The sequence below is a fragment of the Etheostoma spectabile genome, chromosome 15 (assembly GCF_008692095.1).
Source record: "Etheostoma spectabile isolate EspeVRDwgs_2016 chromosome 15, UIUC_Espe_1.0, whole genome shotgun sequence".
Taxonomy (NCBI): Eukaryota; Metazoa; Chordata; class Actinopteri; order Perciformes; family Percidae; genus Etheostoma; species Etheostoma spectabile.
In genome coordinates, this window is record NC_045747.1 from 3,675,682 (window position 1) to 3,691,151 (window position 15,470).

The 15,470-nt window shown below is 40.3% G+C and overlaps 3 protein-coding genes across 7 annotated transcripts in view; 1 reads left to right on the plus strand and 2 right to left on the minus strand.

Moving 5' to 3' along the window:
• clcn7 (chloride channel 7) overlaps positions 1-862 on the minus strand; it is a 19,965-nt gene extending 19,103 nt beyond the window's left edge. For all 4 annotated transcript variants that reach the window (XM_032536493.1, XM_032536492.1, XM_032536494.1 and 1 more), the window contains exon 1: positions 602-862. In XM_032536493.1, coding sequence (XP_032392384.1) covers positions 602-715 — 114 coding nt within the window. In that variant the 5' untranslated portion in view covers positions 716-862. The remainder of the gene's footprint in view (positions 1-601) is intronic.
• A 1,272-nt stretch (positions 863-2,134) lies between these two features.
• ptx4 (pentraxin 4, long) lies at positions 2,135-5,522 on the minus strand. The gene is made up of 4 exons (XM_032536495.1): positions 5,291-5,522; positions 4,876-5,042; positions 3,222-4,324; positions 2,135-3,129 (listed from the first exon to the last, which is right to left on the minus strand). The coding sequence occupies exons 1-4, from the start codon at positions 5,414-5,416 to the stop codon at positions 2,465-2,467; spliced, it is 2,061 nt and encodes a 686-aa protein (XP_032392386.1). The 5' UTR covers positions 5,417-5,522; the 3' UTR covers positions 2,135-2,464.
• A 1,162-nt stretch (positions 5,523-6,684) lies between these two features.
• Positions 6,685-13,305, plus strand: slc2a6 (solute carrier family 2 member 6). 2 transcript variants are annotated; one of them, XM_032536499.1, is made up of 9 exons: positions 6,699-6,883; positions 6,981-7,061; positions 8,613-8,884; positions 9,959-10,055; positions 10,174-10,273; positions 10,456-10,649; positions 10,770-10,945; positions 11,136-11,431; positions 11,801-13,305. In XM_032536499.1, exons 2-9 carry the CDS (start codon positions 7,008-7,010, stop codon positions 12,127-12,129), a joined length of 1,518 nt encoding a protein of 505 aa, XP_032392390.1. In that variant the 5' UTR covers positions 6,699-6,883; positions 6,981-7,007; the 3' UTR covers positions 12,130-13,305. The 2 variants fall into 2 exon arrangements, with proteins under 2 accessions (XP_032392389.1, XP_032392390.1); XM_032536498.1 differs by having other exon boundaries at positions 6,685-7,061.
• The last annotated feature ends 2,165 nt before the right edge of the window (positions 13,306-15,470 follow it).

Below are 15,470 nucleotides of genomic sequence, written 5' to 3' on the forward strand. Positions count from 1 at the left end.
CTTCTTTGCTACTGCAGCAAAACTAATCGCCCCTCGGGGGCTCTTGAACTCAAACTAAGGTACCCTAATTTGATCACTTGTACAATGGACATTTTACTCCAATTTCACAATGACACATACATCATCAATTATCCTTTCTAGAGTAATGACTGAGGTTACGTTGTTTATAATGATGAATGTGTCCTTGATGTTCCTATTAGTTCCAAATAAAATAGTGAAATAGCTAAGTAACAAGCTAGTGGAAGGATTTAGTTTATCGAAACTCTGTAATCCGATTATTTTTCTAAGCAACTGAATCTAATAGCGTGCATCGTGTAAGAATTCAATTAACACCAAATCAATAACTGTCATGCATTACATTCCGCTCCAAACAAAGCTTGTTGTTGCTGATGCCCGATTGCAAGCATACCACAACACATGAAAACACACCCCTAAAATGAACGCTGGGTACGCGGCAATGCATTAAAAAACATTCATAACCCATGCACCATTTAAAAACATGGTTCAACGTAACCTTATAGTGGCTAATACAAATGAGAAAGCATTAATACTGCAGGAGGAACAGCTGTTAGCCTCATTTAGCCAACCATGCTAGCTGTACCTGTCTAGAGAGTCTGGGCTGCTCGGAGCCGTTGAGCAGCGACGTCCCCTCCCCGGCTACCCCGGACTCCTCGGCCCGGCTGGACCACGACACTTTCTTTGAGATGTTCGCCATAGTGAAGCTCGCTGCCCTAACTGTCGCTTAATTGTTTCATTAATTGCAGTTGTCGCTGGCTTACTAGCTAGCTAATGTTGTTCTTTCTCAACTCCCCATGATCATTCCTGTGACTCGTGACGCTTGGTTAAGGGTCGCGTGCAGGGCCAAAAGTGTCCGTCAGGCGCGTTGGATGTTGGGACTTGAAGTTTTACTATTCATGTTTATAAATCTCAGCGCTAACAAGCCTAGTGTTAAAGTATGTGTACAAGTGCTGGAGAAGAAGGCTATTCAAATAATTTACTTAGGTAAAAGTAGAAGTACTAGCCTGACAAGCGGCTGCAAATTACATTTGCAGCAGTTAGGGTGCGTCTAGATTTCCAGGCTATAGAAATACGGCAATATAAAAAATATACCAAATTACAAGTAGGCCTATTTTACAAAGGTCCTGCATTGAAGTATTAGCTAAATGTGCTTTGTACAAAGTATAAAAAAGTAAATGTATGCATAATTATACTTACTGATTAATATTATTATTAGTAGCATTTTTATTATTATGTATGGAAGTTTTGTATTTTTGTAGTTGAAAACAGGTGGATCTACATAGGCGTGAGGAGTTTTAAAAAATGTATTCATATATGAGCGTTTAAGTTTTTATTGACAATCCAAAAGACAAAGAGAGAGAGAGAGTGGCTATCATTTTATTTAAATTAAAGATTCAAAGACATCCACCGATGCGTTAACCTCCATCCTGTATAATGTTTTTAAAAAATTGTCACAGTTAATATTAATAATAACAGGCTGTTTAATAATTTTATTTTATACCAATTATGTCTAAATCCGAAGGAATGTGACTCTCAAGCAAGTCTACTGAGCTCTGGGTCCAAAATGAAGAAAAAATAACACTCTTAAAAATGGATTACATCAGGGGTCTTCAATATTTTGAAACCAAAGACTCCTTAACTGAAAGAGAGATGGAGCAGGGACCCCCTGCTACATTTATTGTCTAAAAGGAAGTTGCATATTAAACTGGGCCTACAATAATGTTTTGCATAGAATACTAAGCTATTAAAATAATAAGTGTCTGCATGATTTCATAAATCCTCTCTTGTTAAACATACATGTGGCACAGTAAATCCCCGGGATCAACTGTGTCTTTGGGTGGCTATCTTAGTGACTACTTTACCTATAGGCCAGTAAACCTATCATCAGTGGGAATTTATATTTGCTAATAATATTAAGCCATTATTAATTTTTGAAAAAAACTTTCAAAAATTAACAATAATTTGGCGGCCCCCCGGTTGAAGAGCTCCGGATTACACAGATGAGTGAAAGATAAAAAATGAATCACCATTAAATCCACCATTTGATGAGTTTCATTCCAAATAATGTATCCACTACTGGAAAAAGTGTGATACCCACCCTACAACATTTTTGGGGGGAATTAAAGTGGACCTTAAGATCACATTTACAAGCACACTTGTATTACTTTATCCTTTGCCGTGTTTAACGACTGACTGGTGGATAAAACTCAGGGTTTTATTCCACAGCTGATAAGTTTAACGGTCCAAGTTTGGGTAAATCTATCTTTTAGTCCAATAAGAATATGTTGCTGTGTGTATACAAATATGAAGAAATTAAATCTATAAAAGAAAAAAGTATTTATTTTGTCTTTTAAAAGGCAGGCAAGCAAGAGATAATTAACATTCCCCTGCAAAAAAATATGTTTTGGAATGAAACCTTTCATTTGAATTCTCTGCTGTAACTTTATCACACACAGTACTCTAAACATTCACATGCCACCTGCTGCACCTCCCCATGTACCTCCTTTATGTCCTCCATGCCGAGCACCACCCCTCTGGGCACACCTCTTCCTTCTGCCACCCCTTCCACCTCTGAAGGACTTAACACCCGGCTCCATACCCTGAACCCTGCCATCTGCCCAGCAAAACCCTCTGCAGGGTCAAACCCCCCACCAACAGTGTCCTGCTCCTGCCCTAGTATCACTGATCCACCTCCAGGAATCTCCCAGCCCTTCCTGAAGTTGGAGCCTGAGGAGGTGAGGCGGTGGTCACTGTAGTGCCAGAAATGACCCTGGATGGAGGACCAGAGGACGCAGACATGGTGCCAGCGATTATCCAAGAGCGACGACACAGGGAGACGACGATATACTGGGTCTCCAATGACGAAGTCCAGGGAGAAGGAGGAAGAAGCAGAGAAGGATGCAGACGGTGCAGAGGAGTTGCGTCCATACAGAACTAACTGGTTGTCATTGTCATTTGTGGCATAGGAGAGCAGTGTGCCAACATGTGAGCCCATCACACGGAGCCACAAACACACAGACAGTTCAGGAAGGTCCGGGAGAGTCCGGAAGAAGGTGACATAGTTCTCTGCTGAGGCCGAGGGGAAGAACAGCATGGAGTCCACGTTGCAGACTGCAGACAGAGGGAGAGAGAAAATATATTCAGTCTAATAAACTATGGTGCTAACATGTAATTGTATTGTATTGTATTGTAAGGGTACTAACTGGTTGCATCCTTTTTGGGAACTGGTTGTGCAGGGATCTTGTGCCTTACAGGAAGCTGGAGGAAGTTGTGGATTACTGAAGACTCTACCTTTGTGTCACTTTCTTCTTCCTCTGCTCCACCCCACCCGCTCACCATGGGCTGATAAGACTCAGACTGGGGTTGAGGGAGTTCATCTGAAGCCTGGGGCTGTGGAGCCCCCTGACCAGTCCTGCTCTGTCTGTCTTTGGTGAGTTCAGGGTGGGTTGGAGCATTGTGCAGGGGCTGGTGCCAAGAGGGGGGACTGGGGTTGTATATCTGGGGGTATCTTTGACGATAGAACCGAGGCTTGGATCGTTGCTGGACCTGGGGCTGGATCTGGGCAGAAGGATAAGGCACAGTCTGGCGAGACTTAAGCTGCTCCTGCTGGACTGGGTAAGGCTTTATCTGGGCCTGCACCTGGATCTGTGACTGGGGATGATAAGGGTCAGGCGGAGGCAGGTAATCTGTGGGCTGGGGTTTAGGATACTGGACTTGTGTCTGTGGATTAGATTCTGGTTTAGGTCTTGGCTTCTGTGTCTTTGAATGTTTGGGCTGGTTTGGTGTTGCCTGGTATTGATTGGGCTGTGGATGGTTTCTGTTCTGAGATGTGGACTGTGAATGATTATCAGTCTGGGAATAACCAATACCTTCTGATCTGGGTAGGGTATCCAGAATCCTTTCAGGCCTCCCTCTTCTATGTGCCTGGCTTCTCCTGCGTGGTTCATAGTATTCTTGAGGTGTTATGTCGGGGTCAACACCCCTCCACAACTGGCTGGTTTTTCCTCCTCCGTTGTGCTGCAGGACCTCACCAAGCCGGCCCTCCAGCCGAGTTACACGCAGTGCCTGGTTTTTCAGGGATTCCTGCAACCCTTTCAGCCCAATGAGCAGCTCATCACGCTGGGCCTGCAGGGCAGCCAACCTTTCCTCTTGGCTCTGGAGCTCCAGGGTGAGGTTGGAGAAATCATGGCCAGGATCAGGGTTCTGTTTCTGGGCATGGCGGCGGTCTTCCCTCAGGTTTCTCTCCATCAAAGCCAGACGACCCTCCATTCGCTTGCTTTTCTTATCAAGCTTCCTATTCCACTCTCTGGGATAATAATCAACATAAGATCACTTTTTATTTCTTCTTTTTTTTTTTACATTTCTGTATTATCACTGTTGAAAATGCATCATGTAGTACAATCAGACTTGGAGCAACATTTCACCATTTATCATTTAGTCTCACTCAAAGGGCTAGATGGTTGAAGTTTACAAATTGTTAAAATTATTTTATACATAACAAATATTATAACTATGGACTTAACTTATATTTTTAAAATACATGCTTAATTATTTTCATAACGGTCATACACCTAGTTTTCTGCATTTCAGTATATACAGTATGATACTTATATATCTAAGATATATGGTAATACATTTTACATTGTATGAAAAGCATCAGTAACATATCAATTCTGAAGTGTATTGCAAATGTAATATTACATATAATATATATACAGTATATATATCCAACTCCTTTTCAATCTGCTCCCTACTCTCTACTGACCATGATGACTGTACTTGCAGATTCCAACCAGTAAGGATTTATCTAAGATGCATCAGCCCACAGATGTTGCAACAGTCAACCATTTGACTAACCTGAGACCCCCTATCTCCTGCGTTGTGCTCTGCTTGAGGTGTTCGAATTCCTGTGACATGTGTTGGCAGTGTTCACATAGGTTCTCCAACCCCACTGAGGAGTTTCTGTTCTGGTTCTGGGCCAACATGTTCAAACGGGCCTGGGTCAGTGCCTGGAACTGCAGGAACTAACAAAGAAGAAATGTGTTTTCACAAGCCACCTTTTTGTCATGAATTAATCAGTTATAATTGAGCTCATTAAGGTTGATTTCGCACTAACTGTTTAGACACTCCTTTAACAGCAGTCCTGGATGTTTGTTACATTTACATTATTTTAATAAAAGTCACTACTGTTTATGAGCCCACACACACACACACACACACACACACACACACACACACACACACACACACACAACGTTAGGTCCAAACTAACCTGTTCATTGAGTCGTCGTAGTTTCTGGGACACAGGATCAACTCCCTGCAACTTAACGGGCTGAATTTGCAGCAGAAGCATGTGGACCATGATCAGGGACCAGTGTCCGGACCGGAGGCTGTCCATGGTGCAGTGGAGCTGGGGTAGCTGCAGCTGGGAGCCTGGGTCCCTGTCTGGATATCTGGAGATAAAGGAAAAATAGAAGAGAGAAATACATAGCTGGAAAGGGCTGGTCTTGATACACACTGTATACACACAATGAACACATGTGCACACACACACACACACATACAATACACAAAAGCACACCCACAAGCTGGGACAAGAACACACTTTCCATTTTCCACAACATCATTGGAGACCTCAGAGGAAATGCAGATGGATATAACAGGTACACAGTTTTTCTCCGGGCCTCTCCTACGCAAATGAAAACAAAAAAAAGGGAATTTTTTTTAAAACAGTCTACCAACTGATTTCTCATGTCCAGTGTTGTATGTGTTGTATGTGTTGTATGTCTAAAATATAGAATAATGGATCACAACCAGTTACATTGATGTTAAATTGCTGAGAGTGATGTTGCCATGGTTTTTTCTCCACTACAATACTACTTTAAGTTTGTTTAACCGGATCTTCTATTGATAAAGTTTTGATTCATTCAAAGCTTTAATTATTCCCGTACGGAAAATATTTACTGTTCTGTATCAATCCGTACAAGTAGATAAAGTGTGTATTTTCATTTGTGTGTTCATGTGAGTGTACTCGCATGTTGTGCTCATACACCAGTACACTAACTGTGATGATGCGTGGGCTGATAAGCAGCTTGTACTTTCCTCTTCCCCCTGACTCAACTGACAGGGGGATCTGGCTCCTTTCTTCCTCTTCTGCATTTTCTTTGACTGGCCCAATCCAGGAATTATGCTGTTTATCCCACCCTTCTGCTTTCTGCTCATTACGAAATTGCAACACTTTGGGTTCATTTACACTGGGCTTTCAAAAAAATCACTTTTGACTGCAACAATCTGGCCATTATGTATTTTAAAACACAAAGTTGATGCACTTGCAACAACTTTGAGTGTATTCTGACAGGGTTCATTCCATAAATCTGTAATTGCTAACAAGTTTTAATCAGGGTAAAAACCCACACTTACTAATTGGGACTTAAATGTACCAATCAAAGTCATACAGCGCCAATTAAAAAGTCAATATTAAAAAAATTAAAAAATTAATCTTTTCAACAGTTTGTGTATTGCCAAAATATTTAATAATTTGCACCACACATTCCAGTTCAGTTTCACTCGTGGAAGTTCAGTGTGGACACAGTTTTTTAGTTTCAGTTTCATTATGACTGCTCAACCTGTATCTAGCCTCTATCTTTTTAAGCCTGTCAGCTTGGAAACCCCCGGACCTCTTGAAAAGTGTAAACAATGGTGTTTAAACAAACCAGTCTTCATAATCTACCAGCATTCTTTCATTTTTCTAACCTAGCCTGTAGAGAAGGATCACCTTTGTTGGAAGCTTCATTGGAATAAGATGGACTTTGACATGTTTTGGTCTGGCAGTGTTTTTTAGAGGGCAGGGTTTCTTTTGACATTGGTAATATTTCATTTGAATGAGGGGAACAGCCAGATCCTGAAACCTATTAGATCATACATGTCAGAGACCTGTGTTTAAGGCTACTTTGTGTCATCAGACCGCTGTGCAGCCTCCTGCTGCAGACATGGATGAAGAGACTTCTCTGCTGGACAGAAGACCGACATCATCTGAATCAAGGGTCGGAAACATTTCATTTATTTTTAATGGTTCTTTAAATATTCATCAATAGCCCACAGATTTACTCTATCATTGATTTATTGATACATTGATTGATTTAACAATGTTGTGGAGTGAGTGATGAGAAGAGATAGTGTTTAACCCTTGTGTTGTCCTCCCGTCAAAATTGAAAATCAACTCTTTTCTTGACGCTTTTCATCAATGTTTTTAACTTTTTTTTAATGTTTTTGTCTCTTTTTCAACACTTTTGGCGCTTTTTCAATGTTTGTCACTTTTGTGACATTTTCAACACTACGTATCGCTAACTTATTGACTTCAGTTTTACAGTTATTTTTTGAATCTATGGTCAATAAACCTCATTCGTGGGAAATTATACGTAATGTTTGATGTTTGAGCAGAAATCAAGAATTATTTCGACAACAATTATAATATAATAACCTAATCACAGACTGGAATATGTAGACTTTTACTCAATACTATTTCAGAAACATTTCAAATGTTTTTTCAAATGCTATAAAATTGAATAAGATGCCCCAAAATTAATGAAAGTAGAGATTTGTACTTGCCAAAGAGAGTTGTGTGGAATCAATCATGTTATTTTGGGGAATTAAAAATAACATTGATATAGAAAAACAGGTCAATTTAAACCTAGGACAACAGTATGAAGCCACATGCGTGGTCTCTGCTGCAGGTCTGCACTGGTCTTGTGCTACTGAAAGTTGTTTTGTACTGTTTCACTCTTCGCTGGATTGTCCCAAAAAAATGTCCAGCATTTTCTCATGGAGTGAATGGACCTGAGAGGTCAGCCATGCTTTTTTAAAGTTTAAACTCATGAAAAAAAATCAAATTAAAGTAAATTAGTAAACTACTTAAGGTAGTCAAAAAAAAAGATATATTGGTGGAGCGAATGGATTTAGAGGTCTATCTGCAGTGTGCTTCAGAAAGTTTGAGAAGCTGTAAGGAGGCGGACTCATTGAAACATACAATCATGACGCAAATGTAATTCCAAAATCAAAAAGAAAACTAAATTTCTCTAAATTGGCTTAACTGATTAAAAACTCCTTCCACTTTAACTGACAAACAACTGCCTTTAACAGATCCTACAATCTACCGCACAATCACCCTAATCCTTGCAAAAAAATGTTGATTAACATAACATTTAACCTTAAACAACCTACTTCATACACTTGATATCACTAATGATGTCAGAAAGAGTTTAGAAGTAGGCAGTGTTCAGTTGCCACCTCCTTTAAACTCTTTAAATAAACTTAACCATACTCAGACTAGAACCCAAACTTCCCTTTAACTTTAACGGAACACTTCAATCATTGATTGATTGATTGATTGATATCTTTATTTCGAACATGCAAGAGAAAGTGTATAAAAATAAAAATAATAATAAAAAGAAATAATAAAACAAAAAAATTGGAGAGAAACATAACAAACAAAGTATCCTTCTTTAACATCCCTCATGTGATACTGTAGCTTATGGTATCTATATATGCAGCTTATGCTCTGAGTTTAACCTGCGTTCCACATCCTTCCATCCCAGATCAATAACTCCAAACTGTTCCTGGCCGTCTTCTCGGCCGTCCTGGGAAACTTCAGCTTCGGTTACTCCCTGGTCTACTCATCCCCGGTCCTGCCGAAGTTCAAGGGCCCCGATGCAGACCCTCGGCTCAAGATGGACACGGAGCAGGCTGCCTGGTTCGGCTCCATCTACACACTGGGTGCAGCGGCCGGAGGATTGGGCGCCATGCTGCTCAACGACCTGATTGGACGGAAGCTGAGCATCATGATGTCAGCAGTGCCATTGACTATTGGGTTTGTCTCAGTCACAACATACAGCCATCAAACTGTGTTGGAATGCAAACAAGATTAATTTGAATACCGTGCTTAATCACAATATCTACTCAACTACATTGCAGAGGGAAGTATGGCACTTCTGCCTCTCCTACATCAATACTTTCGGAATTTTTGGAATTATGCCATCATTACTCAGTGAAGTGATTAGAATGATAACAGGATGGGATGCCTCACCCCTACAGGTGCAGAACAACAAAACCAAGAGATGTCAACCAAGTAAAGTACTTTGTACCCTCCCACACAGTCCTGAGAAGAGGTCAAATTAGGCAACATAAGTGAAAACACCTGTGTGGACATTTAAATAAAAAGGAATTATTACTTCCTAAAATATTGTGCGTTGTTATTAAATATAAATTATAAAAATCATTTTGTAACTTTGCGAAAAATTGCATGAAAAATCGGACCCTGACAAAGACATATATATATAAAAACTCTATAAAAATAGTGTTCTTTTCACTGTTAGTCTCATTTGCGCTTACATGGCATTTACGATCATCAGATGGAACATTTCTCAGTGTCAGAAACATCTCAAAGTTACATATAATCACTTTAAAATACATTTTTCTGATAATGCCTTAATATTTGGAATGCAGGACTTTTACTTTTAGTAACAGAGTATTTCATGCTATAGTATTGCTACTTTTACTTAAGTAAAGCATCTGACGTCTTCTTCCACCACTGCTGATTGGTAGGCCTAGCGGACATGATGCACATGCCTTTACAGGTAAACTATGTGGCATGGTTTTAAGTTAAATGTTCATTCTTGTCCGTAAAACTACAATTTATTTCCCTGTTTATCATGCTTTATGTTTATGTCTATTGCGATGTAAGAAAATCCAGAGAAACTGCACACTGTGTGTCCAAAACAGAATCTGGAGACATTTGTTATTGGCACTTCACTGTACATTCTCCTTTCTGGTCAGACTGAATTGGATATATGCTGTTATAGATAGATGGATCATGGTGTCTGTGTATGATTCTGCATGTACTGTTTGTTTTAAAAAACACGGCTGTATAATGTGTGTGTCTTAGATACATGCTGATGGGAGGGGCTGTTGACTTGTGGATGCTCCATGTGGGCCGTTTCCTCACAGGCGTTGCCGGGGGGATGACCGCAGCATCCATTCCTGTAGGTTAATATGATGAGAGAAACTTTGTTTTAACCTATGCAATTTTTCTGAACACTTTCTGAATTAATACTGTGTTTATATAACTGTTTGTGTGTCCTTTGTGTGTTTATGTCACAGGTTTACATCGCCGAGATCTCCCACAAAGCAGTGAGAGGAGCCATGGGCTCCTGCCCTCAGATCACTGCTGTGTCTGGGGCCCTGACGCTCTACGCCATGGGTAGGGACATAACAATACTGCTACATAAATGCTAATTTACTACATGTTTTTTATAAATTTAGTTGAAACTCTAATCCAAAGCATCTTACAATTCCTGACAAAGTAGAGACACAAGTCTACTTCCTGCTTTTACTCTCTTGCTCGTGCTATCAAAATGCTGAATATCATGTTTTGTTGTGTAGGTCTGGTGGTGCCGTGGCGATGGCTGGCAGTGGCAGGGGAGGTGCCAGCTGTGCTGATGGTTGTGCTGCTGGCATTCATGCCCAGCTCCCCCAGGAGGCTCCTCTCTCTGGGCAGAGAGCAGCAGGCTGAGAGGGCCCTCCGCTGGCTAAGAGGAAAACACTACAACACAAACATTGAGCTCAGTGCCATCCAGGTAAGAGGCACAAAATAAGGTGGCAACATCAGGCTCACACATTGACTTCTGTGGTATACATGCTTGAGTTTTTTTAAATAAATACAAAGAGGTACACATTTTCTGTGTCTCCTAATCCAGCACAGCATCAACACGCAGGGTAAAGTCACATGGTCGCAGCTGGCCACACCCGTCTACCGTCGGCCAATCATCATCTCAGTGGCGATGCGTTTCCTGCAGCAAATGACGGGCATCACGCCCATCCTGGTCTACCTGGAACCTATCTTTTCCCAAAGCAAAGTTTCCCTGGAGCCCAGGTTGGCCATCTATTCTATTATTTATTTTATCTCTTTTATTTGTATTCTTCTCCTTTTTGTCTCTTATTTTCATTTCTCCTCTAAATGTTGCTTTTTGCATTGCTTGTACCAAATGTGCTTCATGAATAAAGAATTACAGAAACAGATCCAGAACCGTTTGGCTGACCTCTCCTTGTTCCGTGTCTGTCAGGTATGATGCTGCCATTGTAGGTGCGGTCCGCCTATTTTCTGTTGCCGTGGCAGCCAGTTTAATGGACAAGGCGGGACGCAAAGCCCTGCTGTACACGTCGAGCCTGCTGATGTTCCTGTCCTCTCTGACTCTGACAATAATCTCCCACACCACACCTTGCCCTCCAGGCCCCGCCCCTCCTAATCACACCACGAATTGGGACTACAGCTCCCAAAATGCTATTGGAAACACTTTGGATGCCAGCAACCAAACTGCAGGCCTCATTCCTCTCATTAGCACCATGGTGTTTATATTTGGTGAGTGTTGCAAGCAGCTCGTTTTGTTGAAAAAACATGCTTGTGTTAGTCATAAAACATTTTGTTTTTGGTTATTCAGTCAAATTAGAAAAATGTTTCAAACTTCACACAGGGTTTTGTGGTGCTACTTAGAATAAAACATTATTGCTCTCACCTGTCCAAAATAAGAACTAAACACAACAAATTATTTTTGTACCTTTTTTATATAATTGAGTGATTTTTAGCCAAAGCAGAGTCTGATAAACCTCTCAAACCATAGCATGGTGTGACTGTGCCCTAAGAATGACTGCATGTGCTTTTGTTGTACTATGAAATCATTTGCTTTAATAAGCTGTTTGCATTGTCATCACATTGTTGGTTGTCTCCTAGGATACGCCCTGGGATGGGGTCCAATCACATGGTTGCTGATGTCAGAGGTGTTGCCGCTGGTTGCCAGGGGCGTTGCTTCGGGTCTGTGTGTGACTGTCAGCTGGTTGACGGCATTCATGCTCACACACGCATTCACACACCTGGTGGACAGGTACGGCCTGTACGTGCCTTATCTGTGTTTTACAGTGATATGTGTGCTATGTCTGCTTTTCAACGCAGTGTGCATCCCAGAGACTCGTGGACGCTCACTGGAAGAAATAGAGAACTATTTCAGGACAGGGCGAACGTTCACCATCAACCGAAGCAATTCCACTGCACAGTCAAGCTGAAGCCTGATGAGCCCTTCAAGCAGCAAGGAGTTATTCCCAAGATGCATCTGTAAAACAGGGGTACTGCAAAGTGATCCTTTAGATTATCAATGGTATGGGTGTAAGAAGAGAGTGTATGTTGTACAGGATGTGAAGCCCTCTGAGAAACCATTAGGTCAAGAAGCAGCTTACACATCCAAGTAAAAACATGTTCCAGTTGAGAGTGACAATCCTCAAGATTTCAGTCCCAGTTGATTCTAGTTGTGTGAAAACAATAGAATTGTGATGAAAGTTTAGCAATCTGGAGGATAGAAATAGAATGATTCTCATTCTATTTATGGGCTCTGGAGTCTTGTTGGTAATACATGAGCTGAAAGTTTTCCAGGTTGGAGATATGATCCCTCCACCTAGTCCTGGGTCTTCCCCGAGACCCCCTCCCAGCTGGACGTGCCTGGAACACCTCCCTAGGGAGGCGCCCAGGAGGCATCCTTACCAGATGCCTGAACCACCTCAACTGGCGTATATATAATGTTAATGATAATATGTCATATATTATTATTTTTAACCACTAACCACCACAACTACTACGCAATGTACATGGCAAACATGAAAACACTGATGAAACATAACAGAGATTAACTGATACTGACAAATATCTCTAAAAATGAAGCCTTCCTTCTCCTGTGGAAGCAGCCATGGAATTTACACCATAATATATTTTGACATGTCTGAAAGCAATATGCACTGAATGCTACGTAGAACCATGTATCAACAGAAGACGAGTGTTCATCACTTACCTGTTCAGCTCTTCTGATCTGTTAAAAAACAATATATATCATTACTGTAAACACTTAAATTAAAGCACAAATGTGACATTTACAGACAGTTGTTGTTGCCTTGTCAGCTTAGCTGTCCATCACATTGTTTAAAGAGCATCTACTAACTATGGAAGCGATTGACAAAACCTAAAGATTACAGTTAGGGGGCAATTTGTGATTGTGTCATGTCTACACGCTACATAAATTCTCCATGATGTGTTTCATACATTCAGGAGATTAAATTTGAAAGCTAACATTGCACAAGGTGCTGTGTTTCTACTGTGATCATAGTATATGTGTTGTTTTCATTGACAGCAAACTTCAAAATCTCAGCCATAAAATCTGATTATATGTACAATAAAGCAAATTAATAATACAATATCCTTAAATGCTCATGAATACTTTGAACCAACTGTCACCATCTTCTCTGGGTCTAGAAATGAGGGCAGGAAGTGATGTTGCCGGCACACACTGGTGGCTCAGCAGGCCAGGTCACATGCCACAGTGCAGTGTCATAGTCTAAATAAAGTCGCTGCCTGCCCATGGGACTCACCTCTGTGTTGCTAAATCACAGCTGTGGATTACTATATCGATAGAAAATGGACATTGAATTTGCACAGATACTTCTATCATAGCATCATGGTATTATTTGTACACAATTGTATCCATACATGCTTACATAGAATTGTGTACAGTTGATGTATAATTAATTCCTTTATTTACAGTAAAAGGTTGGTGGCCTAGGAAATTTCCCGGTAGACTTTTTTGTCCCACTCTGCTGCTGACGTTGCTGGTGTCCATATTGGAGCATTTTCTAGGGGTACTCTTTTATCACAATTGCTTGAATAGATGTTAATAGATCAGTTTCCTGCTAGCTAAGCTAGTAGCTATATAAGCGCTCTGGAGCTAAGGTGTCGCGACCATAACTTTAAGCAGCCAACTCAAATCATACGGCTAACTGTTGTGTATTTTACTCTTTTGACCTTTACTGTTGTAGATCAGATATTTTATGAGATATCACGTTGTTTTTTGGCACTCTGTTGAGCTTATCAGGCAACCGTTAATCACCTTGTTAGACAGGACACATCCCTGGAAAAAGAATTATAATAATACCCTAGAGGTGAGCGTCATGAACACAGACACATTATCTACCACTAAAAGATACATGTTGCATAGGTATGCATCACTTGTATGTGTGTAATACTGGTTTAGTTGAGGTTTGTGACACATTAACATAAAATATAAATCAATTTTGTAGCCCACTAAATGTTTCTTGTAAAAAAAAATTGCCCTTTGTTGTGAAACTGCACACCAGCTCCCAGCATGACAAAAAGAGTGACTTTCCTAGACAGATTTACAATCAGAGTTTATCTGATTCACATAGAACTGAGTGTAATGAGGACTTCACTGATGTACTTGACACAACACATGTATCCGTGTAAACAAAACGGGGGTTGAATATTTTTAAAAAAAACAAGCAGGTTAACAGATATGTCGATAAAAGAAAAAACACAGATATGCACAAGGGTTAAAAGTGAAGCAGCAAAGAAGCAGGTAAATTAAGACAGTGGAGAAACAAACTCTTGCACAGCTTTTAACTATATGCCTGCTGAGTCAGAGGCTATTTTAATATTTTTAACAATATCCTTTTCCTTACTTACTTTCCTTCGTTCCCCCTAATCATTGCCCCTTCCTCCCTTAATTTGACTACTTGACTAAATCCTTACATCATAATATTAAAGTCAGTTGATAATGAGCTTTAACAGCATCATGCCTTTTGACTGTTTTTGGAAAATTCAAACCAAAGTTTATTTTTGTGTTTTCTCTGCTTCTCAGTAAATAACAAGGTGTGTCATACGGCTCAATCCTTTTTATTGGCAGAAATATGTATCACCAGAAACTGAATTTAATGTATACTTGAGTTTGTATTGTTTAATAATTGCATTAATTAAACGGAATGTGAATTGTTGTGCAAACCACCACCGCAATTTCCCACAACAAGACAGATTTGATTAGCCTGAAACAGAAAGTATAATTTGGGGGTATTGAACAATTTTTAGTTTATGTATTACTTAATTTTGTATATTTCCAAAAATAAACAATACTGCTTACTAAAATAACAAAGCAAAATAATAATTTAAACACAATAGACTGACTAAGTGCATTACTAAAACACATGTAAAGGTGCTTCAGTGACATTTAGCCACCTGGAAGAAATAATTAAACAGCAAGCGGTCCAGTTGGCAAGTGTACTCGAACATTCCTGGAGACGTTGGGCCAACAGTAGAAAGCAGCACAAACCAACAGTTCAGTGCAGCAACAGATGATCTTGTGCTTTTACAACAGCACACATGTAAGGAACAGTTTAAATGGGAGTATCTTTTTTTTCACTATTTTTGATGATTTGCTGTCGGGTTGTGACAATTTGCTGTCGTACTGTGGGAATTTCTGTCGTGTTGTGTGATTTTAAAACCCAGCTTAAAACATACCTCTTCACTGAGGCTTATGGAATTTAATCCCTCCTGGCCACCTCTTAACCCCCCC